General features: G+C 41.1%; 1 protein-coding gene across 1 annotated transcript in view; it reads right to left on the reverse strand.

Annotated features, from left to right (window-relative positions):
- Positions 1 to 21,913, reverse strand: part of ak4 (adenylate kinase 4) — a 48,783-nt gene that overhangs the window by 14,882 nt on the left and 11,988 nt on the right. The window contains exons 3-5 of the mRNA XM_055642068.1: positions 10,600 to 10,719; positions 6,128 to 6,300; positions 4,690 to 4,808 (exon numbers count right to left, since the gene is read on the reverse strand). Coding sequence (XP_055498043.1) covers positions 4,690 to 4,808; positions 6,128 to 6,300; positions 10,600 to 10,719 — 412 coding nt within the window. The remainder of the gene's footprint in view (positions 1 to 4,689; positions 4,809 to 6,127; positions 6,301 to 10,599; positions 10,720 to 21,913) is intronic.

The raw sequence follows: 21,913 nt of genomic DNA on the forward strand, positions 1-21,913 counted from the left end.
TATGACCTGCCGAGGCACAGCCGCCACCCGATTGATTGTGGCTCCATCCTGCTGTTTGTCCTGCCACAGCACGTCCGCATGGGCTGCCAGCCATCGGGGGGCGGTGAAATCATCATCCACGAGGAGCAGGGGGATGTCCTCAAGCAACTGCTCAAGGAAGACCTGTTGGAAAAGGGGGCAGGTCTTGTGTCCATCCATCAAGACGAGCATTTCCTTCATGAGCACGGACGGTTTGCGGTCGCCTAGGCCACCCATGTGCAGGAGTTTTGCCGCCCTGTCGCGGCGGCTGAGACCGAAAGTGTTCTTGAGCAGCGTCTTGATCCCTTCGTATTTGGTGTCGGATGGTGGCTGGTGATGGTAATCGATGAGGCACCTGGCGGTTTCCTGGTCCAGCGCACTGGCCATGTAATAGTACTTAGTGACGTCGACAGTTATCTGGCGAATGTGGAATTGAGCTTCGGCTCGTTCTGCTGATCTGTGTTGTCTCCTCCAGGCATGAAGAAATCCAAAAGAGGTCATTCTGGATCGTCGGGAGTGACTATTGAAGAGGTTCACGTGTGGTATGAACACTCAGTTTAATATTTAAACAATACAGCTCAACAATTAGTACAAATGGGCAAGGTGTGTTAACGTGTTGACTGTGAGGTGAAGGCTAGCTCCATCATTCGCTGCACCCCGCCAGCTGTCCACCCAGATCAGCGTTGATTGGTTGGCCCAGATCACGCCAGGTCCACGCGAGAGCTTGAGCTCGACGCGCGATGGTTGAGACCAAAGTGGCTCGGCCACATGATGGCGCTGCAAATAACACAATCTGAATCTGAATCTCTTCTGCCCTGTTCCATTTTTAAACCCGATTATCATTATTTATTTCCAATTCGTGTCACTGCTCGTCAGTGCTGTACGTCAGTACACATAACAATCATAGACTAATCTAGTTCTGGTGGTTAGACATCAACCCAAACCATTTTTTTTCTCTTCCTGCAGGTTCTGCCTGACAAGCTGAATATTTCTAGCATACCTTGCTTTTATTAAGAGGGAAACATAAAGCCACATACGTAGAGTTGAACTGAAATCCAACTATCTATCTGTTCTGCTTCACTGGCTGCCACCAGTGGGATTTTAGACTGACAGACTCCATTCAAGCAGTATTCACCAATAATACCTTTCCTGGGCCTCCTCCATTGTCTGAGTGAGGCCACACACAAATTGGAGGAACAGCACCTCGTGTTTCGCTTGGGCAGCTTACAACCCAGCAGTACGAATTTTGATCTCTAATCTCAAATAACCCTTGCATTCCCTCTCTCTCCATCTCACCCCCACCCTCATTGTCCTGCTAGTATTACTGTTCGTATCCCCTCGTTATCACCTCCTCCACTGCCAACAATGGACCATTGTGGGCTCTTTGGTCATCAGTGCTGGCTCTGATCTGTTCTGTACCTTTTCATACATCTGGTTTCCCTATCCCCTGACTCTCAGTGTGAAGAAGCTTCTGAAAATTGGGCTACTTAGAGCAGGTGCTTACGGAACTGGAAAGATATGGCCTTCTCTGCAAATTCATCTGGAAAGATAAGTGAACCAATGGCAGCACCCTCTCCCTGACCAATGTCTGTAGCCCTGAATGCTGGTTACACTCACTCGATTCTAGTGGACAGCCCATGTTTCTCAAATGCCCAACACCATTCTTCCCAGACACCCTATTCTAAGCTCTGTCACGGGATGAAGTTACCAAGCCGACATAGGGAAGATTCTATGATGTGTTCAAAAACTCTGGAAAAATATAACATCCTGGTGATGCCTGGAACCTTAAGCCAGTAATCACAAAAGGGGAGGAATATATGGGAGAAAATTGAGCACCTCGAGATTTTGCATCAAGAACACAGAGAAGCCCTATTTAAATGGCCCAAGTACTACACCACTTAATCCATCAGCCACCTGCTGTCCCATCTGTGGAAGAGTCTGTGATTCCCACAATGACCTTATCAGGACATTGATTCCCAAAATGTCCTTAGGGGCGGCATGGTGGCACACCAATAGAGTTGCTGCCTTACAGCACTTGCAGTGCCAGAGACCCGGGTTCGATCCCAACTACAGATGCTGTCTGTACGGAGTTTGTACGTTCTCTCTGTGGGTTTTTCCGAGATATTCGATTTCCTCCCAAACTCCAAATACGTACAGGTTTGTAGGTTAATTGGCTTGGTATAAATGTAAATTATCCCTAGTGAGTGTAGGTTCGTGTTAATGTGCGAAGGCCGCTGGTCGACAGGTGGGGTGAAGGGTCTGTTCCCGCGCTGTATCTCGAAACTAAACTAATTTTCACAAAACCAGAGTGGAAGCAAGTCGCTCACTTCCGGGACTACCCATGTGGATTTCTCTCTTTAATGTGAACAGCAGCCCAAAGGTTATGGTATGGGACCACCACTCCGTGTTAATTGTGGGTGAGCTAAATTAATAAAATCCCCCTAACCCAAATTTGTCCTCCAGAAGAAGGTAACTTTATAAAATTAAAATCAAGGGAGTCACCGGATATTCTTCACTATGTCAGAACCTGGAGTCATATCAAACACAACAGAGATAAAAATGATCCTTGGAGGAGTTCCTTAACCATCTCCTGTTGTTTCAGGAATATTCTTCACTATGTCACAAGGTCTATATAGGGGCTTTCCTGTAACAATATCAGAATTCAGCTCCATTCATATCAGCCTTAAAATGAAGCAGTTCAAACAGTCGGGTTGCTAAGTAGTAGGGAATATTTCTGCTCTGAACTTCAGTTGTCAACTAACTATAATGGAACAATATGAAGGAAAGTTAACCAACTAAATGCCTCACACAGGTAACACCTGGAGGACTGTGTTGATCATTGGTTTGCTTATTTATGGACCAGGGACAGATAAGGATTACCAGACAAATATCTGAAAAGTATGTCAGGCTAAGCTTCTATCAGTTAGAGTTAGTGTGGATGAGAGGGTCATTGATTGAAATACAAGATCTTGAAGGGTCTTGATAGGATGGGATGCAAAGGTTTTTCTCCTCGATGGAGAATCTTGAATTAGCGAACTGTTTCAAAATCGTGTTGCCTACTTAAAACAGAAAAGAGGCAAATTATTTTCTCTCGGGTTGTTAATGTTTGAAACTACCTTCCTGATAGGATGACGTATGTAGAGCTTTTGAATATTTTTAAGGAAAAGCAAAAATGAAAATCGATGGGAAAAGCTTGCTACCGGTAGGCATGAATGTGGAGATGAGCTTACAATCTTACACTTATTGATGGCAGAGATGGACTGAGGACTGAGTAGCCTGCTGCTCCTCCTTTGTCTGTCCATATATTCTCTACTGGTTTACCACAGAAGCACCGTCACCTACTCTCCTCACCATCAGCATTGACCCAGTATTAAACCTTACCAAATAGATCAAGAGATGAATAGGATTTGGAAACTGATGAGTTGTGGCTTACTTTCTGATTCCTCACGGCCATTCTGTCATCTACACGTTTCAAGAAGGAAGAATAAGAGAACCTTGATTGGTGCAGACCTCACTGATGAAGCTTGGTAACATCCAAAACGGTACCTTATTGGAATAATACCTCTGTTATTTGACTCCTTTCCACCCTCATCACCCCCAGTGCATTGTGACTGTAGTAGGGACAAGTCAATCATACACAAAAATAACTTAGAGATACTGCTGATCATTTATATTTGCTTTCTCAGATGGCCCCACCTGCATAATTATGAAAGTAACATTACCACGAGGGCCACAATGGTTTGTGGAGAACACATCTCTACCTGTGAACAAAGGTTGGATAATAAATCCATTCTTGTCAGAATTGATCACCCAAGGAAAACTAATGTCAGTACATGCAGTGGTCCATATCTTAACTATCTCTTATGGTAAAGCATTCCATGATCCCAAAACTAATTTCTTCAAAACTTTTCTTGCTTATTTTCAACAGTAAATTTATAGTGTCTCCTTATCACAAACATCCCTGCTGGAAAAAATGATTTCTCCTTTTTTCTCCTTTCATAATTTAATTAAGTTCAGTTTAAAGATACAATGTGGAAATAGGCCCTTCGGCCCACCACGCCCACCAGCGATCACTCGTACAGTAGTTCTATCCTACACACTAGGGACAATTTACAGTTAACAAACCCGCATGTCTTTACAATGTGGGAGGAAACCAGAGCACCACACAGTCACAGGAAGAACATACAAACTACAAACAGACAACACCCATAACCAAGATCAAACCCAGATCTCTCGCGTTATACGACAGCAACTCTACTGCTGCACCATTGTGCTGCTCCTTGTCCCAATTTTGAATCATTTCAGCCTTTACCAAATGATGAAGCTAAATATGGAAGTGGCGTGGGATCGATCAATTATTTTTATTAATCACAGTTAACGCCAGTAAATAGTCTTACATTTAAAAAGCCACCACAGCCAACAAAGGTAACAAGGATATTATAAATTGTAAAAATGTTATATCTCTTTAATCAAATCAAGATAAATAATCTGAAACCATCTGATCTTGCTTTAAGATTTTCCCTCCGACTAAAGTGTCCAATGAATCTACTGCATCTCCCATCCTTAACTTTTGCCCAAGCTCTATTCAAATTTCATCTTTCACTGTGAGGCACCTCAGATGATTTACTACATGAGAGGTTTCAGAAAATAGTCAAGTTTTGTATGACTAACCTGTACAAATCGATAACTGGCTTTGTAATATCTTTGTATTGACGCAGTCTAAATGCAACCACTTCCAGTTTATCATCGTCACGCTGGATTAAAATATCGCCAGTGATATCATCAATACCCTGCATGCAGAAACAAATATCATTTACATTGTAATAAAGAACAAAATCATAGCAAAACATGGTATACACAGTAAATAGATCAATGGCAAGGTTGTTTCTTAAAAGAGACAACAATAGTGATAGTAGGAAAACAGTAGTGACAGACAAAAGAGAGACATTCATTTTTAAGTTTAAATCAGCCTTTATTTATTTGTCTAAGCATTGAACCTGAAGTCAGATATTGGAGTAAATATTATCAGTCATTTATATTGGTTATACTCTGAAAAACCATTATTGTTTTATCTTAATTAAAGTCCAATTAAACACATAATTAACCTGATTTTTAAAAGGGATCTTTTGGAACAAGATTGTAAAGATTGGTTCTTAAAGAAGATCAGCACATAATGAAAACGGCCAAATCAAACTTCAACACATCCCTAACATTAAAAAATAAATGTTTCTTTTTTCTGCAAGAGAACAGTTCGAATCTATCTACCTCATTTGAGACCCTCAGACTATTTTTGACCGGACTTTACTTGTTTTATCTTGTACTAAATGTTATTCACTTTATTCTTTTTATCATGTATCTGTACATTGTGGATGATGTGATAGTAATTATGTATTGTCTTTCTGCAGACTGGTTAGAATTTAAAAGCCTTTCACTGTGCTCTGTAATAAGCTAAACTCAAACTCAAGACTAACGTTCATCTATTTAATATTACTTCTGTTTCTTGAGCTTTGCCATTCCAAGTAGTCACTTAAAGTGAAAGGGCAGGTCCAGTGTTTTGTTTCGACCACTTTTGAATTTATAAGCCAATACAGCCATTCTTTAAGTGTGAAATAAATGTCTCCATTTTTATCCAACTTTCCTGGGTCTTTGAGGCCCACCCCATCACAGTGACACAGCAGAACTTAACTGCAACCATTCAGTTTAATAATCTTTACATTATCAGTATTTTGGCAATTATTTAGTTAATAATAGATCAGGGTCTGATTAAGTTGAAAGATCTGTGTAGGAAGGAACTGCAGATGCTGGTTTACACCAAAGACAGATACAAATTGCTGGAGTAACTCTGCAGGATGGGCAGCATCTCTGGATAGAAGCAATGGGTGATGACCCAAAACGTCACCCATTCCTTCTCTCCAGAGATGCTGCCTGTCCCGCAGCTTTACTCCAGCATTTTGTGTTTATCTAAGTTGAAAGATCTGTCAGTTTCAGTTCGTATATTTCAATATATATCCTCAGGTATAATTCGATGAATGCAACAACATTTTCTCCATTTATTAGTTTTCAAAGCAGGTTTCTGCATCTTGAGCTAAAATGCTTGTTCAGTACTCACACGCAAAAGTGGAGGATTGAATGTCATATTGTATACTCTTCCGCTGGACAGATGAACCCATCTCGCGCGAAGTCTCTCCTTCAATGTTTCAAATGGGACATTCAAGTGAATGACAAGATCAAGCTGATAGATGCCGTTAAGTGCCTCTGCCTGAGCTAGCGTATGAGGGAAACCTAGACTCGGAGCAGTAAAGGATTACATTAGCAGCCAATGATTTACCAGTAAAACCAGCAGGAGGAGCTATTCCTCTAAACGCCAGAATAATACATAAGTCACAACATTTATTCATTTAAATCCATGACACTAATCATGAAAATAAATTCTGAACATCTCTCATGTATGAATGCCTCTTATTATTATAATTATTGGAATAAAATAATATATTAATTCATATTAATGAATTAATTAATATATTATTGATATGATTGTAATAAAATCGATGTACATGTTCAATTAGCTTCATACCATTAAATGTAAATCACCCATACTGGCTTGGTCCAGATCCCCAGGTTATGTCCATTCTGGTAATGGAAATTCACCCTTACAGAATTCACAAATCACTACCCAAACATTTGAGTTATGAAATTAAATTTGCTCTCTTGGGAGTGTGTGTGAGAAAAAAACTGCAAATAAATCACTACAAACATATTTTTGATCTGCCATTTCCATACACACTGCAGATGACACGTTTTCACATAACGGTTTCCAGGGACTCCCCTTCCACCCCGTGATGCTGGGATCGTCCGCTTTGCTTCACATCATGTAAGAATCCTTTGCAGCTGTTAGCGGCATGCGGTCGACAAATTGTTATGTAACGTTTTACGATGCAGTCAAGCCCAATCCTATTATTGATCATCTCCATTTCTCTCAATTAATCGTTATTCTCCCTATCCCAAGAGCATTACGTCCAAGGAATGTGAGCACACACCGGGGGCTCCAACACCAAGACCCGGTGTGCGACCTCGCACCACCCGGCGTGGCTTCAATGGCCGCGGGACAATCGCCATCGCCAGCCGGGGGCTTTGACTTTGACTCTGACATCGGGGGGGGGGGAGAGTGCAGTGGAGAGATAAGTTTTTTTGGCCTTCCATCACAGCTATGTGATGGATGTTTATGTTAAATGTAATTATGTTGTGTCTGGGGTCTATTTGTGTGTAATGTAATGTATGGCTGCAGAAACGGCATTTCGTTTGGACCTCCAGGGGTCCAAATGACAATTAAATTGACTCTTGACTCTTGACTCTCTTGAAGATTCCCAGGTTCTCTGGATACTTTCATGAGAGAGCTAGATAGGGCTCTTAAAGATAGCGGAGTCAGGAGATATGGGGAGAAGGCAGGAACGAGGTACTGATTGTGGATGATCAGCCATGATCACATTGAATGGCAGCGCTGGCTCGAAGGGCCGAATGGCCTACTCCTGCACCTATTGTCTATTGTCTATTGATTTACTCACATTTGGAAAAGCATGGAACTATTAGAAATGGTCAGCATGATTTTGTGAGAGGGTATCATGTCTTAAGTACGTGATTGAGTTTTGTGAGGTGTCGAAGATGATTGATAATGGTAGGAAAGTGGAAGTTGTCTACATGGAATTTGACATTTGACAAGGTCCCTCGTGATAGATCCATCCAGACGATTCAGGATCAGTGAGTTGGTAGATTAAATTAAAAACTGGCTTGGCCATGGAAGACAGTGGTAAAGAGGTATTATTCTGATTGGAGGTCTGTGACTAGTACTGTTCAGCAGAGATCATTGCTGGAACCTTTTTGAGATATATAGATATATATATATATATATATATATATATTTCATTTGTACTAAAATGTTAGTGGATTAATTTGTAAGTTTGCAGACAAGCCAAAAAATTGTGGAGCTGTGAATATTGACGAAGGTTGTCAAAGGACACAACAGGATATAGATCATTTGGAAATTTGGGTGGAAAAATTGATGGGGTTTAATGTGGGCAAGTGTGAAATGCTGCACTTTGGGAGGTCAAATGTAAGAGGAAAGTATACAGTAAAATGTAGGATCCTTTGGAGCATTAATGTACCGAGAGATCTAGGAGTGCAGATCCATAGCTCCCTGAAAGTGGCAGCACAGTGAAGGCATACGGCATACTTGGCTTCATTGGCGAGGGCATTGAGTCTGGAAATTGGCAAGTCATGTCACAGCTGCTTAAAACTTTGATTAGGCCACATTTGGAATATTGTGCACTGTTCTGTTCACCACACTCCAGGAAAGACGTGGAGGCTTTTGAGAAGGGATCATAAGAGGTTCACCAGGATTTTGCTTAGATTAAGTGGTTATATAGGAGAAGTTGGATAAACATGGATTGTTTTTCCGGGAGAGTCAGAGGCTGAGAGATTACATAATAGAGGTATATAAAATTATGAGTGACATATATACAGTAGTCAGAGTTTTTTACCCTAGGTGGAATTGTCAAATACCACAGGGCATAGCTTTGAGGTGAGAGTGGAGAATGTTCAAAGGAGAATTACAAGGTGGTCGGTACCTGCAACATACTGCCTGGAGAGGTGGTAGAAGCAGAAATGATAGTGACATTTAAGAAGCATATGAATCATGAACAGGCAGGGAATGGAAGGATAAAAACTATGTGCAGGAGGATATGATTAGTTTAATTTGGCACCATGGTCAGCACAGATATCATAGTGCATATCTGTATTATTCCATTCTAATTGCAACATAGTTATTGCTGCTCTGAATGCACTGCAATGCAGGAATCAATTCAGTATGGTGACAAAAGGTATCGCAGATGCTGGAATCTCAAGTAAAACACAAAGTGCTGGGATATTCTGACCTGCTGAGTTACACCAGTATTTGTGTTTAGTCAAGTACAGTATACAATCTTTTTTTAAGGTACAGCACTTTTTCATGCTGACAGTCATTTTAATGACTGATCTTAGGCTGGAGAATACAAGGATAAGAATAAGAATTGGTCAGAGAATCTAAAATAGAAAAAAACATGGCATGAAATCTAGATCACAGCTAAGGTTCACTATCGGGTGCAGGACTCGGTAAAATGTCCAAGTTAGGACCCAACTTTTATCATTATGGCCTTGTTAGGATTTTAAGAAATTGCCATTACACGTGCATGATTTACAAATGGTTTTAGTTTTCTTGAAGTAGGAGAAATAAGTTACTGCTTCTTTTATGACTATCCAACAATTGTTGCTGAACTGGTTGTATGGATATTTGATAAGAAGAAGCTACAGGTCAAACTTGCTGTAACATCCCATTCTCAAATAAACTGTCCTCACAAAAATTAAATCCTATTTGAAGCCAATAGTCTAAATAGGATGTGCAGAAAAAAGTTTAACAGAGAAAAAAAACCTTCTTCAGCTATGTTCTGATCATTTCAGGATTTGAAGCCTGGAATGGCATTGGTTTGGGTGTTTACCAGAGAATAGAAAGCATGTGTTAAACATCTGTCTGAATCAGATACTGGTCATAAAAGCAATATTTTCTTACAACCAAAGAACAGTACAGCACAGAAACAGATCCTTTGCCCCATAATATCTGTGCTGAAAATAACCCCAAGTTAAACTCATCTCCCCCACCTACATGTGATCCATATTCCTCCATTTCCTGCATGTTCATGTGCCTATCTAAATGTCTCTTAAATGCCAGTATTTTATCTGCTTCCACCTCCATCCTTGGCAGCATGGTTTTGGTCAATACACAGTGCGGTGCAGCCTGCATGAGCAACTTATTCATGTATTTAGTTGTTATTTCATAGTCTTTCAATCAAACAGTCCTGGCATTCCTTCATAAAGAAATCAAGACATCATATGTTCATGGCAGTTCAGGCACTGTGGCCACTGGGTGCCTCCTTGAAAAATTACAATATCCCCCAGACTCATGGGATTCCCTGGCCCATGACCATTCAAGATGCAGATTCAGAATGGCATTGAGAATTGTCAGTGGACCAGCACTAACCTCCAGTCATCAACCACACATGGAGTCCTGGCATGAAGAGCAGCAAAAGCACACCACCTCCCACATTGCTCACTACACCTATCTTGTCAGTACCTGTTGTCCCACCCACAGCACAGCCTACAATTGCCCCATCGGAACCCCAGAGAATGAGTGGAAGCAATTCACCATCAATCCCAAGGGAGCATCTAAGAGGAAGTCACACAATATGTTTCTCCTCCCTGCAATGACATAGGAGAGAAATTAATTTGCCTTAGTATCTCCACTCTGATTTAATTCTGCAGAGTTTAAAGCTATGGATTGCCTCGCCTCTAGTTCTTCATCCCTTCCTCATTTAAAAATCTGTTGAAACCCAATCTTTGCATCATCTAGTCACCATTTCCTGATTCACCTTTCGTTCTTTACAACTATGAAAGTTTCCCACACCTTGCTGTTTGACCTTTCACCCAGATCGCCCTATGACTCCTGGGACCATGATAGTATAGAACATAAAACATACAAGTAACTGAGGCACTTGCCATCCAGTAACCAGCTCTGTTTTCCCATTGACTTAAGCTTTTCCAGCATCAAGTGAGTTGTTACATGATCCGGAACCAAATACCCTCTTTCCAGATAGCGTTTTGCCAGGAGCTCAATTTCTGTAGATTTTAAAGAGAAAAGTTCAGTTTTAATGTGATGGGAAATAAATAGAATGAAATGGCAATTTTGATATATTAACATCTAAGCCGCTTAAACTTTCAAGTATAACAGAAAGTCATTTAAATTTATGTTCTGTGATTAGATTAGATTAGATTAGATTCCTTTATTGTCATTCAGACCTTTCGGTCTGAACGAAATGACGTGCCTGCAGTCATACATAAATAACAAAACACACAATAAACACAAATCAACATCCACCACAGTGAGTTCACCAGGCACCTCCTCACTGTGATGGAGGCAAAAGTCTTAAAGTCTCTGTCTCTTCCCCCCTTGTTCTCCCTCTGCGCAGAGGCGATCCAGGCTTCCGTTGTTGTGACCCCGCCGGATGATACTAAGTAAGGTGCAGACTGGACCTTTAACACTGGTTTCAGGACCTCTTTGCCTGGAGCTCGTGTTCAAAAAATCTAAAGAAATTGTTTCCCCCATGACATTATGCTCAACTCTTCAATCATCTCCAGCATCCCCTCTCTTGCAAATGGCATCCACTTGTATAAGTGTCGGAGTTTTAATGCCAACCCTTTTTTCTCCATCCTTCTCACTAACCATGGACACTGGCACTTTTTCAGGTGAAACGAAAACCTCCTTGTCCATGTTTTAATTTAGTATTCAGTATGCTCTGCCTCTGATGCAGGTAATACTTTGCAAAACATCTGCATTCGGTGTTCAAGTGTGACCTTGAACCTCGCCGCTTATCACTGCAATTCTCCATCCTGCACCCATGCTGACGACGCTCCTATACTCTTGTAATGAAGCTCATGCTAAGCTCAGGGACAACAGCACCTCACCTTCCAACCTGGCACATTTCAGTCTTCCACACTCAACTGTCGTTTTAAAGGACAATGTTACAATTTTACCAATGCCAATCAACCTACAAACCTGTATGCCTTTAGAATGTGGGAGGAAACCAGAGCACCTGGAGAAAACCCACACGGTCACAGGGAAGATGTGCAAACTCTGTACTGACAGCACTCGTGGTCAGGATCGAACCCATGTCTCTAGTGCTATAAAGCAGCAATCATTTTGCCACCCTAAATGTGCCACTGCACCGCCCCCAATTCACACCAATAGGGTGAATGTATCATAGCCGAGAAGCAAAACCATTACTAATTTTTCGCCTGTTATTTAAATGTTCTGAGGTTATTTGTCTTCCCCACTGAGATCAGCAAACTTAATTAAGGATGACCTCAGATATGAGACATATATTAAACAGATAGGATAAATGATTATAAAAAGGACTGAAAGATAAAGCCTCCAAGAATACTGCAACAATCAAATATTTGCATATGTATCTATATTCCCATTTTTATTGAAATTACATTGGCCACCAGTTTATAACTTTAAGCCTGCACTGCAATTCAATTAGATCATACTGTAGTTGATCTGCTGTAAGTTCTATTTCCCGCCTCAATTCCATATCCCTTAATACCCATATATATATATCAGTATTTGTGTTCATATTACAATTGATCAAGCCTTGGCATCTTCCACCAGCGGAGAGCTCTAGATTTCCATTGCACATTTTTGTGCAGTAATGCCTCCTGCCATAATTCCACGCAAACCACAAAATGCTGGAAACACTCAAGCAAATATGTGAAAAGAAAACAGAGTTACTCTCTCAGGTCAAAGACCTCTCCTTAGAACTTGCTCTGACAAAGGAACTTTGACTTGAAATTTTAACTCTGTTTCTATTTCATGAAAGTTTCCAGCAGTTTCTGTTTTTATTTCAGATTTTCAACATGTTGGCAGGACAAATCAAAATAGGATGTAAATGGTAGGGTAGGGAATTGAAGAATGTAGGTGAACAGAGGGATCTGGGAATAACTGTGCAGAGTTCCCTGAAAGTGGAATCTCATGTAGATAGGGTGGTAAAGAAAGCTTTTGGTGTGCTGGCCTTTATAAATCAGAACATTGAGTATAGAAGTTGGGATGTAATGTTAAAATTGTACAAGGCATTGGTGAGGCCAATTCTGGAGTATGGTGAACAATTTTGGTCGCCTAATTTTAAGAAGGATGTCAACAAAATAGAGAGAGTACAGAGGAGATTTACTAGAATGTTGCCTGGGTTTCAGCAACTAAGTTAACAGAGAAAGGTTGAACAAGTTAGGGCTTTATTCTTTGGAGCGCAGAAGGTTAAGGGGGGACTTGATAGAGGTTTTTAAAATGATGAGAGGGATAGACAGAGTTGACGTGGAAAAGCTTTTCCCACTGAGAGTAGGGAAGATTCAAACAAGGGGACATGACATGAGAATTAAGGGACTGAAGTTTAGGGGTAACATGAGGGGGAACTTCTTTACTCAGAGAGTGGTAGCGGTGTGGAATGAGCTTCCAGTGAAGGTGGTGGAGGCAGGTTCGTTTTTATCATTTAAAAATAAATTGGATAGTTATATGGATGGGAAGGGAATGGAGGGTTATGGTCTGAGCGCAGGTATATGGGACTAGGGGAGATTATGTGTTCGGCATGGACTAGAAGGGTCGAGATGGCCTGTTTCCATGCTGTAATTGTTATATGGTTATATGGTTATGTGCAGATTTTGGGATGTTCATGACTTTTGTGCAGTTTAGCAAAGTTTAAGGTTACAACCTGTTTGCCTGTCCCATCCCATCAAAGGAACTACTTTATTTCTTTCCTAATATATCCCTTACTTTAGCAGTAAGCCTGGGTTCGATCTCCTTTTAAGTGAAAACAAATACAAGAATAACTTGCAATTATATAACAACTTTAATATGTAAAACATCCCACTGTATTACATGAGTATTAGAAAACAAGGTTCGGCAATATGCCATATAAGGAAACACTAGAGTACATTAAGAAAAGAGATTGTTTAATGAGCATTTGAGCGGCGCAAGAGGCAGAGGTTAGGAAGGAATCGCCAAACCATGGAGCTCAGATAATTGATGGGATGGTTGCCAGTGGCAGAGTGAGTGAAATCAAGGAGACACAAGAGATCCAAAATTATTTCTGAGTGTTCAGCCAGGTCTGAGAAAAATTGTGATTCATTGTTAGTCAACAAATGTAGGGGTGACAGTGGGCCCATGGGATTCGTGAGAGTTAGGCACAAGACCAAACATTTTCAGATGAGCTAATTTTTGAGAGGGGGATGGGAATGCATTGACACTATTAAAATAGCAGTAGCAGACAACCCGTTAATCCTATTCCACACAATCTGTCATTAGAATTTAATGCTTTGCTTCTTCTTGGTGAATGTGCACTACATCTAGTCCAAGATCAACATGTCTTTCCTGAATTGCAGAGCTTATAACTGAATGCAGTATTTTTTTCATTAATTAACATAATAAGGCAGGAATACTAGCAATTTCACGCAAGTTCAGCAGCATTATTGAACTGTGACATGGTTTTGAAACATAATCCAACTCCAACATCAATTGAGTCTGTGGGTTTATGACATAATCAAGTCATTTCCAGAGCATTGTTACTAATACTGTATTAGCATTTGTTCCAAATATCCTTAATTACTTGAATTTAAATTCCATTGCTACTGTGGTATGGCTAGAATTCAGGTCTCTAGTCTTGATCAGAGGATGCAATTTTGGTGACTTAACTGCTAAGCTAAAATACTCAAAATTGCAGTCCTTTAGACGCATGTCCTTAATACTCTTAATTGTAAAGAGAGATAAGGCCATGGCTTTTTATTGTTACAATAGTACTATATCTTCACTGAAAACAACACTGGGAAGGAAGTGTTTAAGAAGGAACTGCAGATGCTGGAAAATCGAAGGTAGACAAAAATGCTGGAGAAACTCAGCAGGTGAGGCAGCAACTATGGAGCGAAGGAAATAGACGTTGTTTTGGGTCGAGACCCGTCTTCAGACTGATGTGAGGGTGAGAGGGCGGGAAGAAGAAAGGATGAGGCAGAGTGTGGGCTGAGGGAGAGCTGGGAAGGGGAGGAGAAAGCAGGGACTACCTGAAATTAGAGGTCAATGTTCATGCCGCTGGGGTGTGAACTACCCAAGCAAAATATGAGGTGCTGCTCTGCAGAGACCACTCCCTCCGTAACTCCCTGGTCAACTTGTCCCTTCCAACCCAAACCGCCACCTCTCCTGGCACTTTCCCTTGCAACCGCAGGAAATGCTACACTTGTTGCTTTACCTCCCCCCTCAACTCCATCCAATAACCCAAGCAGTCTTTCCAGGTGCGGCAGAGGTTCACCTGCATCTCCTCCAACCTCATCTATTGCATCCGCTGCTCTAGGTGTCAGCTGCTCCACGTCAGTGAGACCAAGCGTAGGCTTGGCGATCGCTTCGCCCAACACCTCCGCTCGGTTCGCAATAACCAACCTGATCTCCCGATAGCTCAGCACTTCAACTCCCCCTCCCATTCCGAATCTGACCTTTCTGTCCTGGGCCTCCTCCACGGCCAGAGTGAGGCCCACCGTAAATTGGAGGAGCAGCACCACATATTTCGCATGGGTTGTTTACACCCCAGCGCTATGAACATTGACTTCTCCAATTTCAGGTAGTCCCTCCTTTCCCCTCCCCTTCCCAGCTCTCCCTCAGCCCACTGATCCGCCTAATTTGGAAACATGAGGAAGAGGAACAGTGAAGGTCTGTGGTTGAGCAGGGGGGTGCAAACAGATGAAATATTTGTTTGAACCCTATGTTTCTGCCATGATGTTTATTTCACTTGTATTTGAAGATTAAATTTATCCAAAATTTAAGATGCGAGGGGAGTGATTTAATTGGAGCCTGAGGGGGCAAACTTCACATCGAGGGTAGTGCGCATATGGAACAAGCTGCCAGAGGAGGTAGGTAAGGAAGATACTACATAACATTCAAAAGACATTTTGACAGGTACATGGATAGGAAAGGTTTAGAGGGATATAGGTGAGACTAAAGTAGATGGGCATCTTGGACAGCATGGGCAAGTTGGGCCAAAGGACCTGTTTCCACGATGTATGACTATGACTGTAAGCACTTGAGTAGGGGTTATATATAGCTGTCGTTAAGGGTGTTGTTAAGAGTTGTGTGTTTTGTATATTGATTTCCTGGACTGATTCACCCAATTCAGCCTTGCCATAATGGGAACTACAATATGCATTGTCTCTGTTTGATTGGCTGTCGTGTATTTATCCTTCTCGTCTACTGAGGGTCTCTGTGCTCTGTACGTTGTGAGCCCTACAGGTCCAGCACTGCCTGCTGCGTAGTGCTATCCAGAAGCTGTACTACCTCTGGGCCCCTTGACTTGATTTTCTCAAAGATAGCTACATTTTAAAGGGATGTAGTTTGACACTACAAACTGCCTGTGAAAGTGTATTCTGACACAGAGAGTTCATGGACAATAAATTAGCCAGAATGAGAGCAGTCTGAACCCAACGGGAATCTAGTCCATATTTTTGTGGTTCCATATTTGTTTCCTTATGATGGAGTAGAATCTTTCACTAATAAGTCCATGCATTCCCAATACCAGCTGCCTTTCCCCTGAGCCCAGACATTCTAGTAGCAATAATTTCTAATAATTTAAAACATTTCTGACAGAATATACCACATTCCAAGATCCATTTGTTATCATCGAGTTGCTGCTGCCCTTTGTGCTTGCTGATCTCCATTGGTTCTTGGTCCAGCAAAACTGGCCTCTAAGAGTTCCATGATTCAATTCTGGCCTCTTGCGCATCCTTCATTTTAAGCAGTGTAGGAAGGAACTGCTTAGATCTTAAACTTGGGAGTTCATTCCCAAATTCCTTTTGGCTCTACTAAAAGATACTGCTTAGAAATTTACCTGCCACCTTGACCTAATTGACCTTATGTGGCTTAGGGTATGTGATTATTTGATCATCCCCCTATATTAAGCTTACTATCCAAACTGATGTTGGACAGAGGGAAGAAGTAAATCATTCATCTTGTCAAGCCTACATTGCGATTCAATTGGATCACATAATTTATACGTGTACTTCATCTAGTGATTTCAGTTCTTGCCTAATCTTTATACTTCCAGCATCTACAGTTAACTTGTGTTCTCCAGTATGCCTTGGGTTACAGATCAAATTCCTTTAGCTATTTAAATTCCTTCCTGTACTTGATTGCAACACGCAAAAATGGATCACACATGGACAGATGATAGGTGAGAAAAGAGACAACCCACTTTTGCTCATCCCTTCAGGAAGAATTATAATCCTGCATCTGCCAATTATCGTATCCAATCGTTTTTGGAACACTTCAATTTTTTTATCTCTACTGCTCAGAAACCCAATCCATATTTTGAAAATATATGTTCTGAAGAAAACTTATTGAAATAAATATCACCAATATGGGATTCAACAAGGGTGGCACAGCGGTGGTGTTGCTGCCTTACAGCACCAAAGACCTGGGTTTGATCCGGACCACAGGTGCTGTTTGTATGGAATTTGTACATTCACCCTGTGACGTTAGTGGTTTTTCTCCAGGATCTTTGGGATCTTCCCACACTCCAAAGATGTACAGGTTTGTAGGTTAATTGGCTTGGTATAATTGTAAAATTGTCCCAAGTGTGTGTAAGGTAGTGTCAGTGTGCAGGGATAGCTGGTCGGCATGGACCTGGTGGGCCGAAGGGCCTGTTTCCGCACTGTATCTCCAAACTAAAATCTAAATTGTCTCTATGACAATTTCATACAATTTAGTTTAAGGTACCTTTTGGCTGAACGGTTTTCATGTTTTTCATAATCCTTCCCACATGCCTTAGGGATTGCCCTGGATACATTGCTCAATGCTTTCTTTGAATGGAATCGTACATCGTTTGAATATTTTAATTTAATTGCATTCAGTTGTTTTTGGCTAGGTAGCCTTGCATTCTTTCTTGATTGCTGCTCTTCAAAGCCTGGTTATGTTGAGAGTCATGTCTCTCCTGATTCCTGGATACTTATTTTATTTTATGCAACATTTAACTTTTCCATCTTCACTAATAACCTGAAAGCTAAATTTGCTGAGTTTTTCTCTTCTCTGCCTGATTAAAAGCCAACATTATTTCACAATCTATTCAGCTCCAAACAAACCATCGCTAATTTTAATCAGGTCAATAATTTTCTCCCTTTAATTCGTTACTTGATTAGCTTGTTTTTAAATATGGGATGCCAAGATTTTATGTATTCTTTTGGTGAAATAAGTTTAGGAAATAACTATGTTATGCAACTGAAGTGGGCTGCTCTCATCCTGGAACTGAGAGCTCAGATGTTCTTGGCCAATGTTGGCTAGCATTTGTAGCCATATACTCTTTCACCAACACCCGCATAGAGAGATACATTACTACTGAGCAGTAACCCCGGCATTCCATCTCTCTCCGTTTCTCCCCATCCAAGCTTCCCTTTTTCACCCAGTTTCCTTTATCTGAAGAATGGTTTTGACCCGAAACGTTGCCTATTTCCTTTGCTCCATAGATGCTGCCTCACCCGCTGAGTTTCTCCAGCATTTTTGTCCACCTTCGATTTGCCAGCATCTGCAGTTCCTTCTTAAACATCCTTTATCATAATTACTTTTTTGCATGTCATTCATTGTTCACAATCACAATAATACTTTATTAGCTAAGTATGTTTTGCAACATATGTGGAATTTCATTTGCCAAGTCAGTCATACAATAAAAAGCAACGGAACACACAAAACACAAGGTGGGGCCCAAGATCAGTCTGAGGAGGCCTCCAGCTCCATCGATGGTAGGCTGCAGAGCGACCGGAGAATGCGATCCGAAAAATAGTCGCATCTCCGGCAAGGTAAGAAACTGGAAAAAAAGTTTCCCCCTCCCTCAACCCCAACCCCTCCACCCATATAAAACAAACCGGAGAACATTTACACAAACTTTTAACACATACTAAAAATTAAAAAAAGACGAAAAAACTGACTGTTGGCGGGGCTGCCAATCGTGTGGCGCTCCGGGTGGTAAAATGTTGTGTAGTACCTGCCGTAACTACCTCCTCTGGCAGCTTGTACCATATCTCTCAGGATCTTCAGGTCTAAGTCCTTGATTCCCTGAAAACTACTTGTGAGAACACAATTAGATACTGTGGTAAAGAAGGTGTGCAGTATGCTTGCCTTCATCGGTCAGGGTATTAAGTCAAGAAGTCATGGTGCAGCTTTACAGGACTTTGGTTAGATTTGCAGTACTGTGTGCAGTTCTGGTTGCCCCATAATAGGACAGATGTCACGGCTTTGGAAAAGGTGCAGGAGATTCACCAGAATGCTGTCTGGATTAGAGGGTATTACCTATAAGGAGAGGGTGAACAAACTTGAATTATTTACGGAACGTCGGAGGCTGAGGAACCTGATAGAAGTATATAAAGTTACGACAGGGATAGATATGGTAGGCAGTCAGAACTATTTACCAGGGTGGAAATGTCAAAAAACTAGAGGGCATAGCTTTAAGATCAGAGGGGGAAAGTTTAAAGGAGAAGTGCTGGTCAAGATTTTTTATACAGTGGTAGATGCCTGGGATGTGCTGCCAGGGCTGGAGTTGGAAGCAGATAAGATAGTAGACTTTCAAATGGCACATGAGGGATATGGATCAAATGTAAGTAGGAGAATAGTTTAACTTGGCATAGCGTTCAGCACAAATACTGTGGGCTGTAGGCCCTATTCCTGCACTGCATGTTCTATGTTCTGTGGAACAATTCGGTTATGAGCAGAGACTGGAGGATCTAGGTCTTTGCTCCCTGGAGTGGAGAAGGTTAAAAGGGGACATAGTTGAGGTATATCAAATTATGAGTGGCCTTAAATTGGCATCAAATGAATGGAGAGGTAAACGCTGAAGGTAGATATTGTAAGGAGTTATGTGCTGGCTTGACAGGACTTCAGATGGCAGGATGTGGTAGTAGCGGGAATGCATACAACAGGAAATTGATGAATGTGCCCCTGCTCTCATCTTTCTTTAACTGATGAGGGCATTCATCTGCTTTTAGCATTGATCAGACTGAAGGCAACCTCCAGCCACACCTTCTTGGCTCACTGTTCCACCCCAACCCCCCAGGGTTTGGCAGCAACTCTTTTCCCCATAGATAAAAATGCCATTAATAGAAACTGTGCAGTGGAATTTACTTTCCAGGTTTCAGAGAGATACCCTTGACATTAACACTCAACTGCAAAAACCTTGTCAGTTTTGTAAGTTAACGAGATGGGGTTACAATGTAACGTTGAGAAAAATGCTTATACTTAAAGCAAAGATTGAGGGACAAGTCAAAATAATCTTACAATGAATAAAATATACAATTACTTTTCCCCAATATTCATTATCCCAATTCTTATGCCTGTGTGTGGATGACAATTATCAGAGTTAGGACTCTGCATTAACCCTATTGCCTGGTATAAATATATCACAAACACCCTTTACTGTTGCAACAGGTCCACAGCAGACATCATGTACCTGGCCCTCAACTCATCTCTGCAACACCTGGACAACAAGGACTCCTATGTTTGACCTTATTTATCAACTATAGCTCGGCGTTCAACATCATAATCCCATTCAAACCCATGTCCAAAAGCCTGGACCTTGGAATCAGCACCCCTCCCCCCCCCCCCCCCCCCCCCCCCCCTGCCATTGGGTCCATAACGTTTTAACCCACAGACCACAATCAGTGAGGATAGGTGGTCTCACTGGCAACACCTCCTCCACATTACCTCTCGACACCAGTACCCCAAAAGGTAGCAATGTTACAAAATTTTGAGATTTAAAAAATCAAGTCTGTAATTTATCCCATCAGGTAAAGCATAAAAATAAGTTTAATTTGACACCTAATTCACTTTCATATCTCAAGTATTTTAAAATTTATGGCCATTTTCATACTCGGAAATTAGCATCTTGTTCCCTATTGATTTTCTATGGACATAACAAAAAAGCTGTGATCATGGACAGTCAAAAGGCCATACCCTTCTTAAAAATTAAGAGAACTGAATGAAATTTTCAGTTATCGTAGATTGAACCATTCTGAAACAAACATAAAATAATCTAACTTGGACGACCTGAAATTAAAGCATATAATTAGTTAGTTACCCAAGTGTAGCAAATTTCAAACTTCAATTACTAGATCTAAACATCTATCCATTTCTTAATAAATGATTAACGTTTTTAAATAACCCAAATGTCCAAATAATATTCATAAATAATTCACAATAAAACATGATTTTAAAATCTCATTTACATTAATATATAGGCCAAATGGAAGGAATTTAGTGTTCAATTGCTGTAAATTAAAGTCCATTTTAAATCGGCTTTCTAGTGGGATCCTGTGAACGCGCTGGTTTAGAACGTTCACATTGCAGTAGATTTGTGCCCTCAAATGCCCAGAAAAATACTGCGGGATATAAAGAGCCCAAAATTAGCTACTCGCTATAGAAAACTTTATATACAGGGTTCTTAAGAAGCCCCTTTTAATGTAAAAATAAGGTACATACCTTTAATTGTTTGCTTTATAAAACCCTGGGGCTGCGAGAGGTCGCGGGTTTAGAGAGTGATTTTTAAACTACTATAACTATTATACAAGGCCATAAAAACTTTTGCGACGGGGTCTTTCAGCGATTTTTCGTTAATGATTTACTAGGCTGAACATTTTCGATTGCAACAGCCTAGTAAAAATCGCGTTTTAAACCCGCCCCCTCTAAGCAGCGCCAAAATCGCGCACACGGGGTGGGGCAGATTCTCAGCCACGATTCAGGTAGGTTTTGTAACATACCTACAAAAGGACGTGTTCTCAGTCTTCTACTATACTCCCTATACACTCACAACTGTGCGGACAAATTTGGTTCCAATTCCATTTAAATGTACGCAGATGACACCACTATGGTGGGCCAGATCATGAACAATGATGAGAAAGAGTAAAGGACGGAGTTAGAGAACTTAGTCCTGTGGTGTCAGGACAACAATTTCTCCCTCTATGTCTGCAGGACGAGGGAGCAGGATGGAGTACATGTCACTTTCAGCATCAATGGTGCCAAAGTGAAAATGGTTGAGAGCTTCATGTTCATTGGTATTAACATTATGAACGATTGTCGTGAACTAACCATATTGAAATGACAGCCAAAAAGGCACACCAATGCTTCTACTTCCTCAGAAGACGGAAGAAATTTGACATGACTCCACAATGACTCTTACAATGACTCATGCACCATAGAAAACATAGTTTGGTTGCATCGCAGCCTGGTTTTGGAACATCTCTGCTCAAG

The sequence above is a fragment of the Leucoraja erinacea genome, chromosome 10 (assembly GCF_028641065.1).
Source record: "Leucoraja erinacea ecotype New England chromosome 10, Leri_hhj_1, whole genome shotgun sequence".
Classification (NCBI taxonomy): Eukaryota; Metazoa; Chordata; class Chondrichthyes; order Rajiformes; family Rajidae; genus Leucoraja; species Leucoraja erinaceus.